This window comes from Bombina bombina, chromosome 4, assembly GCF_027579735.1.
Source record: "Bombina bombina isolate aBomBom1 chromosome 4, aBomBom1.pri, whole genome shotgun sequence".
NCBI lineage: Eukaryota > Metazoa > Chordata > Amphibia > Anura > Bombinatoridae > Bombina > Bombina bombina.
In genome coordinates, this window is record NC_069502.1 from 399,310,855 (window position 1) to 399,332,699 (window position 21,845).

At 39.4% G+C, this 21,845-nt stretch overlaps 1 protein-coding gene across 1 annotated transcript in view; it reads left to right on the plus strand.

Moving 5' to 3' along the window:
* The window catches only part of ATP11B (ATPase phospholipid transporting 11B (putative)), a gene marked incomplete in the record, with an annotated part of 701,724 nt that overhangs the window by 577,824 nt on the left and 102,055 nt on the right, over positions 1-21,845 (plus strand). Inside the window, 3 exon segments of the mRNA XM_053710175.1 lie at positions 13,608-13,667; positions 13,904-14,031; positions 16,359-16,497. Coding sequence (XP_053566150.1) covers positions 13,608-13,667; positions 13,904-14,031; positions 16,359-16,497 — 327 coding nt within the window.

Genomic DNA, 21,845 nt, shown 5'->3' on the forward strand with positions numbered 1-21,845 from the left:
CATCACAAGTTCCTGAGGTTTGCCTTTCTGGACAAACATTTTCAGTTTGTGGCTCTTCCTTTCAGTCTGGCCACGGCTCCCAGAATTTTCGCAAAGGTTCTGGGGTCTCTGCTGGCGGTTCTAAGACCGCGGGGCATTGCCGTGGTGCCTTACCTGGACGATATTCTGATCCAGGTGTCGTCTTATCAGCTAGCAAAGTCTGATACCGACATTGTTCTATCCTTCCTGAGGACTCATGGGTGGAAGGTAAATCTGGAAAAGAGTTTGCTAGTTCCACAGACAAGAGTTTATTTCTTGGGAACTCTAATCGACTCTGTCCATGAAAATCTTTTTGATGGAGGTCAGAAAATTAAAGATTCTGAACACATGCACAGACAAATCCTCGGCTGCCAGTGACTTAGTGCATGGAGGTAATTGGATTGATGGTAGCGGCATAGGACATCATTCCATTTGCTCGGTTTCATCTCAGACCTCTGCAACTGAACATGCTCAGTCAGTGGAATGGAGATGATATAAATCTGTCTGCTCAAATATATCTAGATCAGGAGACAAGGGACTCTCTTCTATGGTGGTTGTCGCTGGATCATCTATCCCAGAGGACATGCTTCCGCAGACCCTCTTGGGAGATAGTGACAATGAATGCCAGCCTGATAGGATGGGGAGCAGTCTGGAACTCCCTGAGGGCCCAGGGTGTATGGACTCGAAAGGAGTCTCTACTTCCCATCAATATCCTACAATTGAGAGCAATCTTCAATGCTCTTCAGGCTTGGCCTCAGTTGGCTTCGACCAAATTCATCAGATTCCAGTCGAACAACATTACGACTGTAGCTTACATCAATCATCAGGGAGGAACAAGGAGTTCCTTAGCGATGACAGAAGTAGCCAAAATAATTCAGTGGACGGAGTCTCACTCTTGTTATCTGTCGGCAATAATTGGGAAGTGGATTTTCTTAGCAGACAGACGTTTCATCCGGGAGAATAGGAACTTCATCCGGAGGTATTTGCCAATCTGATTCTCAGATGGGACAGGCCGGCGTTGGATCTTATGGCGTCTCGTCAGAATGCCAAGCTTCCGAGATACGGGTCTAGGTCCAGGGATCCCAGGGCCGAGCTAATTGATGCCTTGGCAGTACCTTGGTCCTTCAGCCTAGCTTATGTGTTCCCTCCATTTGCTCTCCTTCCCCGGGTGATTGCTAGAGTCAAACAGTAGAGGGCTTCGGTGATCCTCATCGCTCCTGCGTGGCCTCGCAGGACTTGGTATGCCGATCTGGTGGACATGTCATCTCAGCCACCGTGGAAGCTTCCATTGAGGAAAGACCTTCTCATTCAGGGGCCCTTCCATGATCCGAATCTGGTTTCTCTGCAGCTAACTGCTTGGAGATTGAACGCTTAATTCTATCTAAGCGAGGGTTTTCTGATTCTGTCATAGATACCTTGATTCAGGCACGTAAGCCTATTACTAGAAAAATTTACCATAAGATATGGCGTTAATATCTTCATTGGTGCGAATCCAAGGGCTACTCATGGAGTAGGGTTAGGATTCCCAGGATTTTGTCTTTTCTCCAAGACGGCTTGGAGAAAGGGTTGTCAGCAAGTTCCTTAAAGGGACAGATTTCTGCTTTATCTATTTTATTACACAAGCGTCTGGCAGATGTTCCAGATGTTCAATCTTTTTGTCAGGCTCTGACTAGGATCAGGCATGTGTTTAGACCAATTGCTCCTCCTTGGAGTTTGAATTTAGTTCTTAAAGTTCTTCAAGGGGTTCCGTTTGAACCTATGCATTCCATAGATATTAAGTTATTATCTTGGAAAGTTTTATTTTTGGTTGCTATTTCTTCTGCTCGCAGAGTTTCTGAGCTTTCGGCTTTACAATGTGATTCTCCTTATCTTATTTTTCATTCCGATAAGGTGGTGTTGCGTACCAAACCTAGTTTTCTTCCTAAGGTTGTTTCAAATAAAAATATTAATCAGGAAATTATTGTTCCTTCCTTGTGTCCTAATCCTTCTTCTAAGAAGGAGCATCTGTTGCATAATTTGGACGTGGTCCGTGCTTTGAAGTTCTACTTACAGGCGACTAAGGATTTTCGTCAATCGTCTTCCCTGTTTGTTGTTTTTTCTGGGAAACGTAGGGGTCAGAAAGCTACGGCTACCTCTTTTTCTTTTTGGCTGAAGAGTATCATCCATTTTGCATATGAAGCTGCTGGACAGCAGCCTCCTGAACGAATTACGGCTCATTCCACTTGGACTCTGGCTTCCTCATGGGCATTCAAAAATTATGCTTCTGTTGAACAGATTTGCAAAGCGGCAACTTGGTCTTCTCTTCACACTTTTTCCAAATTTTACAACTTTGATACTTTTGCCTCGTCTGAGGCTGTTTTTGGGAGAAAAGTTCTTCAAGCAGTGGTGCCTTCCATTTAGGTTCCCTGTCTTGTCCCTCCCTTTTCATCCGTGTACTATAGCTTTGGTATTGTATCCCACAAGTAAGGATGAAATCCGTGGACTCATCGTATCTTGTAAAAGAAAAGGAAATTTATTCTTACCTGATAAATTTGTTTCTTTTACGATACGATGAGTCCACGGCCCACCCTGTTTTTATATGACAGGTCTTTTATTTTGTTAAACTTCGGTCACCTCTGCACCTTGGCTTTTCCTTTCTCTTCCTAACTTCGGTCGAATGACTGGAGTGGGAGGGAAGGGAGGAGCTATATATACAGCTCTGCTGTGGTGCTCTTTGCCTCCTCCTGCTGACCAGGAGGCGATATCCTACAAGTAAGGATGAAATCCGTGGATTCATCGTATCGTAAAAGAAACAAATTTATCAGGTAAGAATAAATTTCCTTCTTGCCCTGTCACATTCCCCTCCCTAGAAGAGCTTCTGTCCAGCTCTAGCCAGTATCACATATATCCCTCTTTAAGTTACATCCAATTTCCCTATTTAAGTCGTACTACACACAACTACTCAAAGGCCCATTACCCAACCCGGAAAGAAATTACATAGAATAACCACATTCAATTGGAAAATGCCCACCTTAGTGACGATTTATGGTTACTATGTTACCCCCTCCCAGGTTTAAATACTGTTTTAAGCATTTTATTCAATTGTGTTTACAGTTTATATGTAATGGTATTGTTTTGTTTTTGTTGTTCCACTTGTTTTATCAACTTGTTTTTCCCCTGTTTGCCCGCAGATAATAATACCTCCCACTTTATTCGCTGCTCCTATACTTTTTTTCTATTCCTGCTTCCTTATCTCTGCGAGAAGGAAAAATCTGGTAAGCCTGCAACCCACACCACACTACATAAAGGACTTGGTTCGTCTTACAAACTTGTCTTTATACAATGTGCAAGCATCAGCCCTGGCTCAGTTCATAATAATGATAATTCTATTCACGCATACTCCTACCCTTCCATATACTCACACCCAATTCATACCCCTTCTAATTCCTTGTGATCTTCCCCTCAGTATCCACCATGAGTGCACCTGATATTACGATCCTAACCCAAAATGTTAAAGGTCTCAACTCCCCGACAAAAAACCCCCATAGCATTAAACTGGTTTTATAAACACAAATGGGATATTGTTTTTATACAGGAGACACACTTTCTTAAAACCTCGGAGCCCATATTCACATCCAAACATTTCCCGATAGGCTATTTCAATTTGAACAGTGTGAAATGCAATGGAGTTGGGGATCCTTCCCCACTGAAATACACTATTCCTATTAACACATAAACTCACAGATAATGAAGGAAGTTACATAATCCTGATGGGGACCCTGTATAACCGCCCTATTACACTAGCCAATATATATGCTCCAAACACAGGCCAAACTCGTTTTAACAAAAAGGTCATTAGAGAAATGATGGGAATAGCCAAGGGAACTATAATTCTTGCAGGAGACTATAACGTAGCTATGGAACCACCTTTGGACTGCTCCAACAAAAAAAGGAGCCATACCCAGAAGCTCCCTAGGAGCCATACCCAGAAGCTCCCTAGGAGCCATACCCAGAAGCTCCCTAGGAGCCATATCAAATTCTATCCATGAGGCATTCCTTATAGATGTTTGGAGATTGCACCACCCTTCACAGAAAAACCTATACATTCTACTCCATTCCCCGCAAATCCTACTCCAGGATGGACTACATCTACTTAGACCAGAACAGCATAACACTAGCAAAATTGTCAGAGATCCTCCCAACCCCTTGGTCGGATCATTCCATGGTCTCACTATCTATAACTTGGACCGACAAGCCCCCTTATTGCATATGCCCCCTATCAAAGAGAAAATTTTGTGTGCACCTTTTGATTACTTCCAACATAACACAACACCCTCTTCTTCCAGCAGCCTAATATGGGAAGCACATAAGGCCGCTATCTGAGGCAAGTTTATCAAACAGAAATCCATCCTTAAAAATAAACTATTACAAGCACTATAATTATTTACTCCAACAGCTCCGAAGTCTAGAAGCCTTGCATATGTTAGCACCTACAGACCAGCACCTTACCGCACAACTACTTAAGACTAGAAAAGAGTTAAATGAATTATTAAATAAAGAAGCACATATGAAAGCACTACGCCTTCGGAAACTATATTTCACAACAAGGCAGGATCCCTCCTAGCCAGAGCCCTTAAGACTGGTACAAACAATACCTACATTCGCAAACTGATTTCCGCAACAAACCCTGATACTCACATACATGACAGTAGGGCTATTGCCGACACCTTCAGAGATTTTTATAATTAACTCTACAACATACCCCCATCTGCCGCCTCAACCAGTCCAACAGAAATAGACCAATACATTCTTGAGTCTGACTTGCCAACTCTGCCAGAAGATGTTGCTAATCAACTAGATGAATCAATCACCGCACAAGAAATTGCATTAGCGATTAAAAATACCCCTCTACACAAAAGCCCCGGTCCAGACTGATTACCTACTTTATATTATAGACATTTCCAGCATATCCTAATCCCACATCTCACAAGTTTATTTAACTCTCTAGATGACACCGGTTGTTTTTCGTCAACTCTACTAGAAGCATATATATATCTGTTATACCCAAGCCGGGAAATCCCCCACAGAACCGGGCAACTATCGTCCTATTTCCCTATTAAATGATGATATTAAAATATATGCCAAAGTCATCGCACAGTGTATCAACAAAATCTTACCCACCCTAATCCATGTAGACCAAGCCGGCTTTGTGCGACTCAGAGATTCCAGAGACAACATAATTCGTGTATTACATCTAATGGAAAACATAAAAAATCCCTGCCATTCTGGTCTCTATTGATGCGGAGAAAGCCTTTGTTAGGCTGAATTGGAAATTCCTACGAGGAACCCTTAAACACTTTAGATTTGGTGATATTATGATACAACGAATATTTCATCTATACACTAGCCCCACAGCTAGAGTGCGAACAAACGGTGTCCTTTCACAAGGCTTCCCCATTAGTAACGGCACTAGACAGGGCTGTCCCCTTTCCCCTCTTCTCTTTATAGTTACTATGGAGGTTTTGGCAACTCGCATTCGACATAACCCTAACATCTAGGGACTCAAAGTTGGCACACAATCGCACAAACTTGCTATGTTTAGCAGATGATGTTCTGCTTACTGTCTCCTCAACTGTTCTCTCCCTCCCAGCCTTGATTTCAGAATTTGACACCTTCAGTAACTTTTCTCACTTCCTCATCAATTACAATAAATCGGAAATACTTAATGTATCTATGAATCCCACAAACTTTGCGGACCTTAAACACATCTGCCCTCTCAAACTCTAGCCCTCAAACCTGAAATACCTGGGGGTGGTGCTGTCTCCACACAGAGCGATTATTCCCACTAAATTACAACCTGTTATGGACATGTATTCAACATTCCTCCATCTGGAGAGATAAATCCCTGTCCTGGAGGGGGAGGATACAATCTGTGAAAATGACTTTCCTACCTAAGATCCTGTATATATTACAAGCTATGTCAATAATGATTCCTAAATCCTACCTTCAGCAATTACAGGGTTCTATAAACTTTCATTTGGGGTAAAATCCGACTTCGAATTAATAAAAAATACAGTGTTTAGATCTTTTCACAATGGGGGCTTAAGTCTACCAAACATACACACCTATTATCAGGCAACAGTCGTACAGAGGATACTTGACTGGCATTGTAGAGGACAGTCCAAGGCTTGGATAGCCCTGGATTCCCAACTCCTCAAATCTCCCACACCGGGTTCCGTCTGCTGGCTTCCCAAGCACAGACGTACACCCCTATGTAATTCTTCCCCCCTATACAGGCATATTTTCAACACCTGGGACTGCTTGCTCAAGACAAACCCGACCCTCTCCACACCAACCTCCCCACTCACACTGGTCTTTCCAAATAAAGAATTCTTGGGAGGGTATGAAACATACAATAAGGAATTTGTAGTTCAGGGACTTCTAGATTCAGTACCTATAAGTCACCCTTCTGAATCAAGGCAGACTAAAAAACAGGACGGATTTACAACACATTTTATACGGCTCCTTCTCAACATGGCTAAAATATTCCCAGCTCCACCACTTCATAAACACATCTCCCCTTAAAAAAGACCTGTTCAGACCTCCACCCCCCTTGAACAGATATGCCTAAAAGGTGTAATCTCCAAGGGCTCTCTTTCACTAGCTATATCCCTACTACATAATGCCCAATCCCTTTCCCTCCCTACCTACACAGCCCAATAGCACCGTGAGTTAGAAATGGAACTAGATACTAAACAATGGTTGAAGCTCTTCCAAAATACACACAAATCATCCACTTCTCCCAAAATTCTGGAACTAAATTTTAAAATTCTTCTCCGCTGTTATTTGACCCCAGTTAGACTTAAAAATATATACCCAGCCTCTTCTGCACTCTGCTGGAGAGGTTGCGCTTTGCAAGGAAACATGATACACGTGGTGGCACTGCTATAAATTAGCCCCCTTCTGGCGTAACATAGAAAACATTCTCCAAAAACTCACTGAACAAAACTTTACACTAACACCCACAGTAGTCTTACTAAATGAACACCCACTATTGTAGTGTAGAATAAGAGCCACGCTGCTGAGAATATGTATCAGTAGTGCAAAGTTGTTAATAGCCCTACACTGGAAATCCCAACAGATTCCAACATTAGAAATGTGGCTAACCAAAACAGATGGACTCATAACGCTCGAAGAATACGGTTACTACAAGAGAAATAAATCTGCGTTTTTCCACAACATTAAATTCTATTGGGAATCTATATACCATCCACCCCGAACCCTAAACATGACCAATCCCCCTTCCCACTCCTCTTAACATACATATAATGCCCTGACTCCAGACCTTGGATTCCAGATGCTAGCAGCAATTCTCACCCAGACCACAGCTGATAACTATAATCCCCACCAATTCACATCTACCTGAATCCATATTATCTGCGGCATCTTCTCCCTCTCCCTTCCCAGATGAATCTCCCCCTCTCATTTTCCTGACTTCCTTTTCCCTTTTCTCTTTTCTTTCTATCCCTCTATATACAGGTAGCCCTCAGTTTACGCCGTGGTTAGGTTCCAGAAGGAATGGTTGTAAATTGAAACCCAGTTTATAAGTCAATGGGAAGTGAGGGAGTTAGATTCCAGGCCCCTCTCAAAATTGTCATAAGTAACACCTAATACATTATTTTTAAAGCTTTGAAATTAAGACTTTAAATTTTAAACAGCATTATAAACAGTATCAAATAATCACACAACACAGAATATATAATTAAACTAAGTTAAATGAACAAAAACATTTGCTAAACTGCATTATAAACAGTATCAAATAATCACACAACACAGAATATATAATTAAACTAAGTTAAATGAACAAAAACATTTGCTAAACTGCATTATAAACCTTATGAAATAATCACACAACACAGACTTTACTTGCATTTTTCTGCAAACAGTTCTTTCTATGCATTCCAATCTGGACTGATTTATAGACAGGAAGATCTTGTTCCTATGAAAGCTGCTTGATAGCTCATGTCTAGCTAGACTAATTCCAGCCTGTTTCTGTGCTTGGCTTTGCATATCTTTGCTGCAACACAAGCGGACAGCTTCACCTACTGGCTATTTTAATCATTGCAATGCTTCTCAATGCTTTTCAATAGCAGTCGCATGACTGAAAAAAAAGGTTTTTATTCTGAAACGGCGCAAATTGAACCGGCGTAAACCGAGGGCCACCTGTACTATGTACTCTTAATAACGGAAATGCTGGACAGATAGCTCAGCATGCTAAGGCACTGTGGCTAAGTTCTGTAGCAATCCAAGGGTTGCAGGTTCGATCCCCGGCGAGGTCCACTCAGCCTTTCATCCTCCTGAGGTTGATAAAATGAGCAGCGCCTTGAGACCCTTACGGGTGATTAGCCGCGCTTTACAAGTACCCCATACATACATAAATACATACATACATTCGAAATTAATGTCTCATTGATGCTATAATTGATCAAACAGGAAGACATGTACTGTAGCTGATTTAGAAGGATCAATATTATGTCTAATTATCATATATTAATTTTGCTTGATGACACGAAGGACTTTTTAGAACTCCATGCTATTTTCAGGGCTTTTCAGGCATGACCTCTATTGAAGAGAGAACTTTTACATTTGTTTTCAAACAGACAATATCACAACAGTGGCATATGTCAATCATCAAGGAGGGACTTGCAGTGCTTCAGTTATGGAGGAAGTATCTCGGATACTTTCTTGGACGGAATCCAACTCTAATTTCTGCGATTCACATCCCAGGTGTAGACAATTGGGAAGGGGATTATCTCAGCCGTCAGACTTTATATCCGCGGGAGTGCTCTCCATCCAGATTTTTTCATCTTGTACAGATGTGGGGTCTTACCAAAATAGATCTGATGGTCTCTCATCTAAACAAGAGGCTTTCCAGGTCCAAGGATCCTCATGCGGAGATGGTGGATGCTCTAGCAGTTCCTTGTTTTTTACCAACCTGCTTACATTTTTCCGCCTCTGGTTCTTTTTCCAAGGGTGATCTCCAAGATCATAATGGAACGATTTTATGTCTTTCTGATAGCACCAGCTTGGCCTCTCAGGTTTTGATATGCGGACCTTGTCAAGATGTCCAGTTAACAGCCTTGGCCACTTCCTTTAAGGCCAGACCTGTTTCAGGGGCCTTTTTTTTCCATCAGGATCTCAAATCTCTAAATTTGAAGGCATGGAAATTGAACGCTTAAGTGCTTAGTCATAGAGTTTTCTCTGACTCAGTTATTAGCACTATGATACAGGCTCGTAAGTCTGTTTCAAGGAGAATTTATTTTTGGGTTTGGAAAACCTATATTTCATTATGTTCAACTCATGAATATTCTTGTCAATCTTTTAGAATTCCTAGGATTTTACAGTTTCTTCAGGATGGTTTGGTTAAAGGTTTTGTCTGCAAATACTTTGAAAGGACAAATTTCCGCTCTTTCTGTCTTATTTCATAGGAAGATTGCTAAACTTCCTGATATTCACTGTTTTGTTCAGGTTTTGATTCATATTAAATCTGTTTTTAAATCTATTTCTCCTCCTTGGAGTCTAAAATTTGGTTTTGAAGATTTTACAGGCTCCTCCTTTTGAGCCTGTGCATTCTCTGGACTTTAAATTACTTTCTCTTGTAAGGTGTATCCAGTCCACGGATCATCCATTACTTGTGGGATATTCTCCTTCCCAACAGGAAGCTGCAAGAGGATCACCCACAGCAGAGCTGTCTATATAGCTCCTCCCCTTCCTGCCACCTCCAGACATTCTCTTGCAGCTCTCGACAAGCATGGAAGCAGTTAGAGAGATGTGGTGTAATTTAGTTGTTTTTTCTTGCTCAGTCAGTGGAATGGGAATTACACAGATTTGTCCCCTCTACTAAATCTGGATAAAGAGACCAGGGATTCTCTTCTCTGGTGGCTATCTCGGGTCCATCTGTCCAAAGGTATGACCTTTCGCAGGCCAGATTGGACAATAGTAACGACAGATGCCAGCCCTCTAGGCTGGGGGGCAGTCTGGAACTCCCTGAAGGCTCAGGGATCGTGGACTCAGGAGGAGTCACTCCTTCCAATAAACATTCTGGAACTAAGAGCGATATTCAATGCTCTTCAGGCTTGGCCTCAGCTAGCGACAATGAGGTTCATCAGATTTCAGTCGGATAACATCACGACTGTGGCTTACATCAACCATCAAGGGGGAACAAGGAGCTCCCTAGTGATGTTGGAAGTTTCAAAGATAATTCGTTGGGCAGAGATTCACTCTTGCCACCTATCAGCTACCCATATCCCAGGTGTAGAGAACTGGGAGGCGGATTTTCTAAGTCGACAGACTTTTCATCCGGGGGAGTGGGAACTCCATCCGTAGGTGTTTGCACAATTGGTTCAACGTTGGGGCAAACCAGAACTGGATCTCATGGCGTCTCGCCAGAACGCCAAACTTCCTTGTTACGGATCCAGGTTCAGGGATCCCAAGGCAACGCTGATAGATGCTCTAGCAGCGCCTTGATCCTTCAACCTGGCTTATGTGTTTCCACCGTTTCCTCTGCTCCCTCGTCTGATTGCCAAAATCAAGCAGGAGAGAGCATCAGTGATTTTGATAGCACCTGCGTGGCCATGCAGGACTTGGTATGCAGATCTGGTGGACATGTCATCCCTACCACCATGGACTCTGCCTCTGAGACAGGACCTTCTACTTCAGGGTCCTTTCAACCATCCAAATCTAATTTCTCTGAGACTGACTGCCTGGAGATTGAACGCTTGATTTTATCAAAGCGTGGCTTCTCCGAGTCAGTTATTAATACCTTAATTCAGGCACGAAAGCCTGTTACCAGGAAAATCTATCATAAGATATGGCGTAAATATCTTTATTGGTGTGAATCCAAGGGTTACTCATGGAGTAAAGTCAGGATTCCCAGGATATTAACTTTTCTCCAAGAAGGATTGGAAAAGGGATTGTCAGCTAGTTCCTTAAAGGGACAGATTTCTGCTCTGTCTATTCTTTTGCACAAGCGTCTGGCGGATGTTCCAGACGTTCAGGCGTTTTGTCAGGCTTTAGTTAGAATCAAGCCTGTGTTTAAACCAGTTGCTCCGCCATGGAGTTTAAATTTGGTTCTTAAAGTTCTCCAAGGGGTTCCGTTTGAACCTCTTCATTCCATAGATATCAAGCTTTTATCTTGGAAAGTTCTGTTTTTGGCAGCTATTTCCTCGGCTCGTAGAGTTTCCGAGTTATCTGCCTTACAGTGTGATTCCCCTCATCTGATCTTCCATGCAGATAAGGTAGTTTTGCGTACCAAACCTGGGTTTTTACCTAAGGTTGTATCTAATAAGAATATCAATCAGGAGATTGTTGTTCTGTCATTGTGTAATAATACTTCTTCAAAGAAGGAACGTCTATTACACAATCTTGACGTGGTTCGTGCTTTAAAGTTTTATTTACAAGCTACTAAACATCCGCTTTGTTTGTTGTCTACTCTGGACAGAGGAGAGGCCAAAAGGCTTCGGCAACTTCTCTTTCATTTTGGCTAAGAAGTATAATACGCTTAGCTTATGAGACTGCTGGCCAACAGCCTCCTGAAAGGATTACAGCTCATTCTACTAGAGCTGTGGCTTCCACATGGGCTTTTAAAAATGAGGCTTCTCTTGAACAGATTTGCAAGGCGGCGACTTGGTCTTCGCTTCATTCTTTTTCAAAGTTTTATAAATTTGATACTTTTGCTTCTTCGGAGGCTATTTTTGGGAGAAAGCTTTTACAGGCAGTGGTACCTTCCGTTTAAGTACCTGCCTTGTCCCTCCCTTCATCCGTGTACTTTAGCTTTGGTATTGGTATCCCACAAGTAATGGATGATCCGTGGACTGGATACACCTTACAAGAGAAAACATAATTTATGCTTACCTGATAAATTTATTTCTCTTGTGGTGTATCAAGTCCACGGCCCGCCCTGTCATTTTAAGGCAGGTATATTTTATTTGTTAAACTACAGTCACCACTGCACCCTATAGTTTCTCCTTTCTCTTGCTTGTCTTCGGTCGAATGACTGGAGGTGGCAGGAAGGGGAGGAGCTATATAGACAGCTCTGCTGTGGGTGATCCTCTTGCTGCTTCCTGTTGGGAAGGAGAATATCCCACAAGTAATGGATGATCCGTGGACTGGATACACCACAAGAGAAATAAATTTATCAGGTAAGCATAAATTATGTTTTCTTGGAAAGTGTTATTTCTTTTGGCTATCTCTTCTGCTTGAAGAGTTTTTGTTTTGTCTGCTCTCTCTTGTGAATCTCTTTATCTGATTTTCCATCAAGATAAAGCTGTTTTGTGGACTTCATTTTAATTTTTGCCTAAGTTGTGAATTCTAACAACATCAATAAGGAAATTGTTGTTCCTTCCTTGTGTCCTAATCCTAAGAATACTCTTAAGCTTTGAAATATTATTTTGAGGCTACTTAAGATTTCAGAAAGTCTTCTAGTCTATTTATTTTTTCTGGCTCCAGGAAAGGTCAGAAAGCCTCTGTTATTTCTCTGGGTTTTTTTTTTTGTTTAGACTTTTGATTCACAAAGCTTATTTGGAGGCAGGGCAGTCTCCGCCTCAGAGAATTACAGCTCATTCTACTAGATCAGTTGCCACTTCTTGGGCTCTCAAGAATGAAGATCCGGTTGATCAAATTTGCAAAACAGCAACTTGTTCTTCTTTGCATACGTTTACTAAATTTTACCATTTTTATGTGTTTGCTTCTTCGGAAGCAGCCTTTGGTAGAAAGGTTCTTCAGGCAGTTGTCTCTGCTTGATTCTAATGCCTTTGATTTGAGTTTTTTTTTTTAAATTTAGAAAACTTAATTCTTGTTGGGGATTTAATTTCTCAGTGGAAATAGCTGTTTTTATTGTATCCCTCCCTCTCTAGTGACTCGTGGACTTCCACATCTTGTATCCCATACGTCACTAGCTCATGACTCTTGCCACTTACATGAAAGAAAACACAAGTTATTTAAGAACTTATCTGATTTCTTTCATAGTGGCAAGAGTCCATGAGACACACCCTATTTTTTGTGGTTATGATTTTTTTTTTTATAAAGCACATTATTTTTTCCAGTTCCTCTTTTTGTATGTTTTTTACTCCTTTTTATACACCTCACTTCTTGGCTGTACGTTAAACAAAGGTATGAGTGAGGTGGGAGGTGTATTTATAGGCATTTTGAGGTTTGGGAAACTTTGCCCCCTCCTGGTAGGAATGTATATCCCATACGTCACTAGCTCATGGACTCTTGCCACTATAAAAAAAGTTATGATATTGAGATATATATATATATACACACCTCAGTTTATGCCTGCAAATTATAGGTTGTTTTTTTTTTTTATAACCATTCTTTTCTGAAGGAATAACCTGCTAATTATAACCAGATTTATTAGTTTGTCAAATTAGTTAATCCATTTTCTTCTTTGTTATTATCTTTCTAGAATTTAGTCACTTCTGCTGGAGTGGTAATTTTGTTGTTGCTACGCTAAATACATTTTCAAATAAAAACTACCTCAATATTATATTCACAAATTTTTATTCGATTTTCTCTAACTGGATATTTGTATTCTTTTTGTTTTACAGAATGTGTGTTTTATAACACCCCAGTTTTTATACCAATTCATTTGTTTATTTTCACAACAAGTAAGTACATTATAATTTGCTTGATCTAGTTTTCTAGCACAATAATTCAATCTTAATACCGGGTTGTGTTCTATTACCTTTTAAGATTCTGCAAAGGATAGTTAACAAAACATTTATTATAACCGGTTTCTAAAGTTACTGCAGTGCTGGAATGTTTTCAAGAAGAAGAAGAAAAAAAAACTATTGAACATAGGATTATTATTGTGATTTAAATGTAATTTCTCTTTTGTTTACAGACACTGTATGACAGCGTGTACCTGACTTTGTACAATATTTGCTTTACCTCTTTACCTGTTCTGATATACAGTCTGTTTGAACAACATGTGCATCCACATGTATTACAGACGAAACCTGGTCTCTATCGGTAAGCTAAACTAATACTTTTATGCAAACTAAGCTCATGACTGCATGAGGTTTTTAACATAACCAACTCCTTAAAGAGACAGTAAAGTCAAAATTAAACTTAAATGAATTAGATAGAACATGAAATTTTAAATAACTTCAAAATGTACTTCTATTATCAAATTTGCTTAGATTTCTTGGTATCCTTTGTTAAAGAGTAATCATAGTTGAGCTCAGAAGCATGCATGTGTCTTAAAGGGACATTCCAGTCAAAATTTAAATGCACATAGATTAATTACATCTTTGAATAGAAACATATTTGCAATATAAATGTATTAGCAAAAATGTTCCTAGTAAAAGTTCTCACTGTTTTAGTGTTAACATTTTTCTCTGCATGTGCATGAGAAGCATAGCTAGATAGTCTCAGTGCTTTAGCATTTTAAATAATGTAGCTGCTCAGATCATCACTGGGGCTTGTATTATGTCAGCAATTAACAAATTGAGTCATTACCAGATGGTAACAATGTTATACATAGTTGCAAGCAATGCTTCCGTAGACTGCTATAGACACCTGTACACTCCTAAGCTCCTATCAGCCTTCCTAGGTTTATACTTCAATAAAGAATACCAAGTGAGCAAAACAAACAGAAGTAAATTGCAAAGTTGTTTAAAATTACATACTCATTTATGTAGAATGTTAAAACAAAAAAAAACATAAAAAAAAGAGAGAGGCACAAGAGCATGTATGATATAGAGAAGAGATAGGGCGCCTCCTAGTGTAGCCAATAGATGGTAAAATGAAGTACAATTTTGATGAAATATAGTCACAAAGGTAATGCCTAGGGGGGGCGGCCTGAGAACTTTACAGTGTCCCAGCATACTGTGCACAAGTCAGGGCAGCTCCTTCCAGAATCTAGACAGGATTCAGATAACTAGAGAGGGAAAAAAAAGAAGGGCGACTTCTAGTGCAGATCAATGAGATATTCTTAACGCACGTATCAGCAACCCAAGGTATAAGGGTACTCACATTTAGCAGCGCACCCAGTGGTGCAAATCACACAAACTGGACTATTATAGTGGCCCAGTGCAGAAAATCAATGGACTCCCAGGTGTGTAGACTCCGATGTTTCTGCGGCAGGCAATCATATCAAAAAGACTCAAAGTGCTTGGATATAAAAATACTTTCATGTTTAAAAAAATGTACAGAACATACAATACAATGGTTAAAACCCAACAGTATTCGCTACGCGTTTCTCGGCGTCTACCATGCAGTTTCCACATGCCTGAGGAAACGGCGGTAGACGCCAAGAAACGTGTAGCGAATAATACTGTTGGGTTTTAATCATTTTATTGTATGTTCTGTACATTTTTTTAAACATGAAAGTATTTTTATATCCAAGCACTTTTTGAGTCTTTTTGATACGATTGCCTGCCGCAGAAACATTGGAGTTTACACACCTGGGAGTCCATTGATTATGTGCACTGGGCCACTATAATAGTCCAGTTTGTGTGATTTGCACCACTGGATGCGCTGCTAAATGTGAGTACCCTTATACCTTGGGTTGCCGATACGTGGGTTAAGAATATCTCATTGATCTGCACTAGAAGTCGCCCTTCTTTTTTTTTTCCCTCACTAGTGCATGTATCACAGAGAGCTACCGCATAGTGAGAGCTACCACATACTGGAGTTAACAGTAAATATGAATCCAGGCAGGAGTGGCGTAAAAATCTTTGAAATTCATTAGATACAATGTAAAAACATCCATCAAAAGATGTATCAAAATATGTATTTCATGTGACTTCAACATTAAAAATAAATAAAAAATACCATGTCCTAATTAGACTTCAGCATTATGCCCCAGAAAAGTGCCTGCATCAATTGCTTTACTAAACCCCCATATCTAGATTTATGTTTTGTATACGGAACAAATATTAGTGTTTTCTAGATTAAAATTATGAAATCTGTAAATGGAAGTACATGTAAGATTGGTATAATGCATCAGTGATGTACCTTTCTTTATAGTTACTACTTAGGTTATTACTAAGATTTGTATTAGCAATTAAACACTATATTAAAAAAGATTTCCATATAAAATAAATGTTTTCAAAAGCATTGTTTGCAGACTAGGGGCATATTTATAAAACTCCCCTTATGTGTATTGTTTATCTTATATCCTTTGATGCAGGTCTTGAATATATTTTGGTTAGAGAGAAAAGGTCAAGGCATTCCAGGAAAAGATGTCACTATGATAATTAAACGTTTTAAGGAATTATTATTGTTAATATTTTTATTATTTTTTACATATTTGGTAGCTTAAGATATGTTTGATTTCTTTTTTTTTTTAACAGAGACATTAGTAAAAATGCACTCCTGGGATTTAAACCATTTCTTTACTGGACCCTTTTGGGATTTGGTCATGCCTTGGTCTTCTTTTTTGGGTCATATATTCTGATTGGAGAAGATACATCTCTGTTAGGAAATGGCCAGGTAAGATACCCTTAACATATTCTCTTTTTTGTGATAATTTAAGAAATACCAATGTATTTATTGTGAAAGGCTGGAAAGGAAAACAACCTAGGTAAATTACTTTTTGAGTTGGTAAATAAAAGGGATACAGTTCCTTGATAATTGGTTACAACTTACAGGTTTATTTTAGCAAACTCCCAAGTTGCGGGATTTAAAAAGATAAAAAGTGAGTTTATTTTTTTTTATATTATAGCTGGTTTCTAAGAAACATTGTAAATTGGTAATTTGTCCAAAATAACAAATCACTATTTTGGTTATATACAGTTTTATTTTTTGAATAATGTCCATTAAGTATAGCTAAATCTCAAAAGACTGTATTTATATTTGTGTCATTCTGTTAATCTTTAGGCTAAAGCATCAAACTTATTTTAAGAAAAGTGTACCAAAATCCTTGCCATTTTTTTTTCTTTATAGCTGAAAAGGCCAAGTCTGTTAGAAAACATTATGAAGCTATCAATGGTATCCAATTTTCATTAAACTTCATTCCATACTAGCAGCAAAAAATGGAAACAAATATAAATACAGAATTAGTCCCGTATCAAGCATTCAGTTGTCAATTACCCCCTTTATGTATTGTGACTGATAAGCAGGGACTTATAGGGTTGTGTTTCTTGGTCTGTAGTATTTTGTCATGTAGAAGTTAAGTTTTCTAGGGGAACCATTATTTTTTTCCCCCCAAGCTTGCAGTCAGTTTGCTTTGTGATCAAAATGCTAAAGCTTCAAATGTTTAATTTCTTTGCACTACTTTTGCTGCATATATTCGCTCTACTTTTCCTTTTTTTCCCTCCTTTTCATGCTGTGCATGTCATCAGATATTGAAGCCTAACAGGCAACTGGTAAGAGCATAACCGAAAAAAGAAGATAGGAAAATTAAATAGTATTTTACATTTCACAAAGCTCCTTGCTTTCCTGTACCCATTAAGTAGTCGTATGGTTGAGGCCCTGTAGATTTGGGGAAATTTATATAATTTCATTATTTAATGAGAGTGCCACTTTTACAGATTCTTAAGGGATCATTCATTGTAGTAGGGTGGTATCAACAAATGCACAATTAAGACAAGGACGGGAGACTTTTTCCAAATTTTAATTCTGACAAATTTCAATGTTACTTCCATTTTCCCTGATCCTTGTATCATGTGACATTCATCCGCCAATCACAAAACGTCTATATGTATATACTGTTAACTCTTGCTAATTCTCAGCAGTAGTTTGTGCCATAGAAAGTGTACTTCTAAAATGATTGTGCACATTTTTAGAATTTTATATACTCCTATCTGTATCATGAAAGTTTGAAGGGACAAAGATGGATAACGCCTTTATTACCCATTCCTCTTTATAACCTTTAAACCTCTAAATTTCTGACTGTTTCTAAGTTCCTGCAGGCTGCCTGTTATCTCAGTGCATTTTATCAGCTTTTCACAGCAAGGCAGTGCTAGTTCATGTGTGCCATATAGATACAATTTTGCTCAATCCCATGGAGTTATTTATGAAGCAGCATTCATTTGGATAAGATGCAAGATTGTATATAGCACTGAGATGAGGGTAAATTCTGCAGAGACTTAGATACATATTTATATTTCTTTCATGTAATTAACAAGAGTCCATGAGCTAGTGACGTATGGGATATACATTCCTACCAGGAGGGGCAAAGTTTCCCAAACCTTAAAATGCCTATAAATACACCCCTCACCACACCCACAAATCAGTTTTACAAACTTTGCCTCCAAGGGAGGTGGTGAAGTAAGTTTGTGCTAGATTCTACGTTGATATGCGCTCCGCAGCAAGTTGGAGCCCGGTTTTCCTCTCAGCGTGCAGTGAATGTCAGAGGGATGTGAGGAGAGTATTGCCTATTGAATGCAGTGATCTCCTTCTACGGGGTCTATTTCATAAGGTTCTCTGTTATCGGTCGTAGAGATTCATCTCTTACCTCCCTTTTCAGATCGACGATATACTCTTATATTTACCATTTCCTCTACTGATTCTCGTTTCAGTACTGGTTTGGCTTTCTACAAACATGTAGATGAGTGTCCTGGGGTAAGTAAGTCTTATTTTCTGTGACACTCTAAGCTATGGTTGGGCACTTTATTTATAAAGTTCTAAATATATGTATTCAAACATTTATTTGCCTTGACTCAGAATGTTCAACTTTCCTTATTTCCAGACAGTCAGTTTCATATTTGGGATTATGCTTTAAATTATCATATTTTTTCTTACCTCAAAAATTTGACTTTTTTCCCTGTGGGCTGTTAGGCTCGCGGGGGCTGAAAATGCTTCATTTTATTGTGTCATTCTTGGCGCGGACTTTTTTGGCGCAAAAATTCTTTTCCGTTTCCGGCGTCATACGTGTCGCCGGAAGTTGCGTCATTTTTGACGTTATTTTGCGCCAAAAATGTCGGCGTTCCGGATGTGGCGTCATTTTTGGCGCCAAAAGCATTTAGGCACCAAATAATGTGGGCGTCTTATTTGGCGCCAAAAAATATGGGCGTCGCTTTTGTCTCCACATTATTTCAGTCTCATTTTTCATTTGCTTCTGGTTGCTAGAAGCTTGATGTTTGGCATTTTTTTCCCATTCCTGAAACTGTCTTATAAGGAATTTGATCTATTTTGCTTTATATGTTGTTTTTTCTCTTACATATTGCAAGATGTCTCACGTTGCATCTGAGCCAGAAGATACTACAGGAAAACCACTGCCTGCTGGATCTACCAAAGCTAAGTGTATCTGCTGTAAACTTTTGGTAGCTATTCCTCCAGCTGTTGTTTGTAATAATTGTCATGACAAACTTGTTAAAGCAGATAATATTTCCTTTAGTGATGTACCATTGCCTGTTGCAGTTCCCTCAACATCTAAGGTGCAGAATGTTCCTGATAACATAAGAGATTTTGTTTCTGAATCCATAAAGAAGGCTTTGTCTGTTATTTCTCCTTCTAGTAAACGTAAAAAGTCTTTTAAATCTTCTCTCTCTACAGATGAATTTTTAAATGAACACCATCATTCTGATTCTTTGGACTCTTCTGGTTCAGAGGATTCTGTCTCAGAGATTGATGCTGATAAATCTTCATATTTATTTAAGATGGAATTTATTCGCTCTTTACTTAAAGAAGTACTAATTGCTTTAGAAATAGAGGATTCTAGTCCTCTTGATACTAATTCTATACGTTTGGATAAGGTTTTTTAAAGCTCCTGCGGTTATTCCAGAAGTCTTTCCTGTTCCTAATGCTATTTCTGCAGTAATTGCTAAGGAATGGGATAAATTGGGTAATTCATTTACTCCTTCTAAACGTTTTAAGCAATTATATCCTGTTCCGCCTGACAGGTTAGAATTTTGGGACAAAATCCCTAAAGTTGATGGGGCTATTTCTACCCTTGCTAAACGTACTACCATTCCTACGTCAGATGGTACCTCGTTTAAAGATCCTTTAGATAGAAAAATTGAATCTTTTCTAAGAAAAGCTTATCTATGTTCAGGTAATCTTCTTAGACCTGCTATATCATTGGCTGATGTTGCTGCAGCTTCAACTTTTTGGTTGGAAACTCTAGCGCAACAAGTAACAAATCGTGATTCTCATGATATTATTATTCTTCTCCAGCATGCTAATAATTTCATCTGTGATGCCATTTTTGATATTATTAGAGTTGATGTTAGATTTATGTCTCTGGCTATCTTAGCCAGAAGAGCTTTATGGCTTAAGACTTGGAATGCTGATATGGCTTCTAAATCAATTCTACTTTCCATTTCTTTCCAGGGAAACAAATTATTTGGTTCTCAGTTGGATTCTATTATTTCAACTGTTACTGGTGGGAAAGGAACTTTTTTTACCACAGGATAAAAAGTCTAAAGGTAAAAACAGGGCTAACAATCGTTTTCGTTCCTTTCGTTTCAACAAAGAACAAAAGCCTGATCCTTCGTCCTCAGGAGCAGTTTCAGTTTGGAAACCATCTCCAGTCTGGAATAAATCCAAGCCTGCTAGAAAGGCAAAGCCTGCTTCTAAGTTCACATGAAGGTACGGCCCTCATTCCAGTTCAGCTGGTAGGGGGCAGGTTACGTTTTTTCAAAGAAATTTGGATCAATTCTGTTCACAATCTTTGGATTCAGAACATTGTTTCAGAAGGGTACAGAATTGGTTTCAAGATGAGACCTCCTGCAAAGAGATTTTTTCTTTCCCATGTCCCAGTAAATCCAGTGAAAGCTCAAGCATTTCTGAATTGTGTTTCAGATCTAGAGTTGGCTGGAGTAATTATGCCAGTTCCAGTTCCGGAACAGGGGATGGGGTTTTATTCAAATCTCTTCATTGTACCAAAGAAGGAGAATTCCTTCAGACCAGTTCTGGATCTAAAATTATTGAATCGTTATGTAAGGATACCAACGTTCAAGATGGTAACTGTAAGGACTATATTGCCTTTTGTTCAGCAAGGGATTTATATGTCCACAATAGATTTACAGGATGCATTTCTGCATATTCCAATTCATCCAGATCATTATCAGTTCCTGAGATTCTCTTTTCTAGACAAGCATTACCAATTTGTGGCTCTACCGTTTGGCCTTGCTACAGCTCCAAGAATTTTCACAAAGATTCTCGGTGCCCTTCTGTCTGTAATCAGAGAACAGGGTATTGTGGTATTTCCTTATTTGGACGATATCTTGGTACTTGCTCCGTCTTTACATTTAGCAGAGTCTCATACGAATCGACTTGTGTTGTTTCTTCAAGATCATGGTTGGAGGATCAATTTACCAAAAAGTTCTTTGATTCCTCAAACAAGGGTAACCTTTCTGGGTTTCCAGATAGATTCAGTGTCCATGACTTTGTCTTTAACAGACAAGAGACGTCTAAAATTGATTACAGCCTGTCGAAACCTTCAGTCTCAATCATTCCCTTCGGTAGCCTTATGCATGGAAATTCTAGGTCTTATGACTGCTGCATCGGACGCGATCCCCTTTGCTCGTTTTCACATGCGACCTCTTCAGCTCTGTATGCTGAACCAATGGTGCAGGGATTACACGAAGATATATCAATTAATATCTTTAAAACCGATTGTTCGGCACTCTCTAACGTGGTGGACAGATCACCATCGTTTAATTCAGGGGGCTTCTTTTGTTCTTCCGACCTGGACTGTAATTTCAACAGATGCAAGTCTCACAGGTTGGGGAGCTGTGTGGGGATCTCTGACGGCACAAGGAGTTTGGGAATCTCAGGAGGTGAGATTACCGATCAATATCTTGGAACTCCGTGCAGTTTTCAGAGCTCTTCAGTTTTGGCCTCTTCTGAAGAGAGAATCGTTCATTTGTTTTCAGACAGACAATGTCACAACT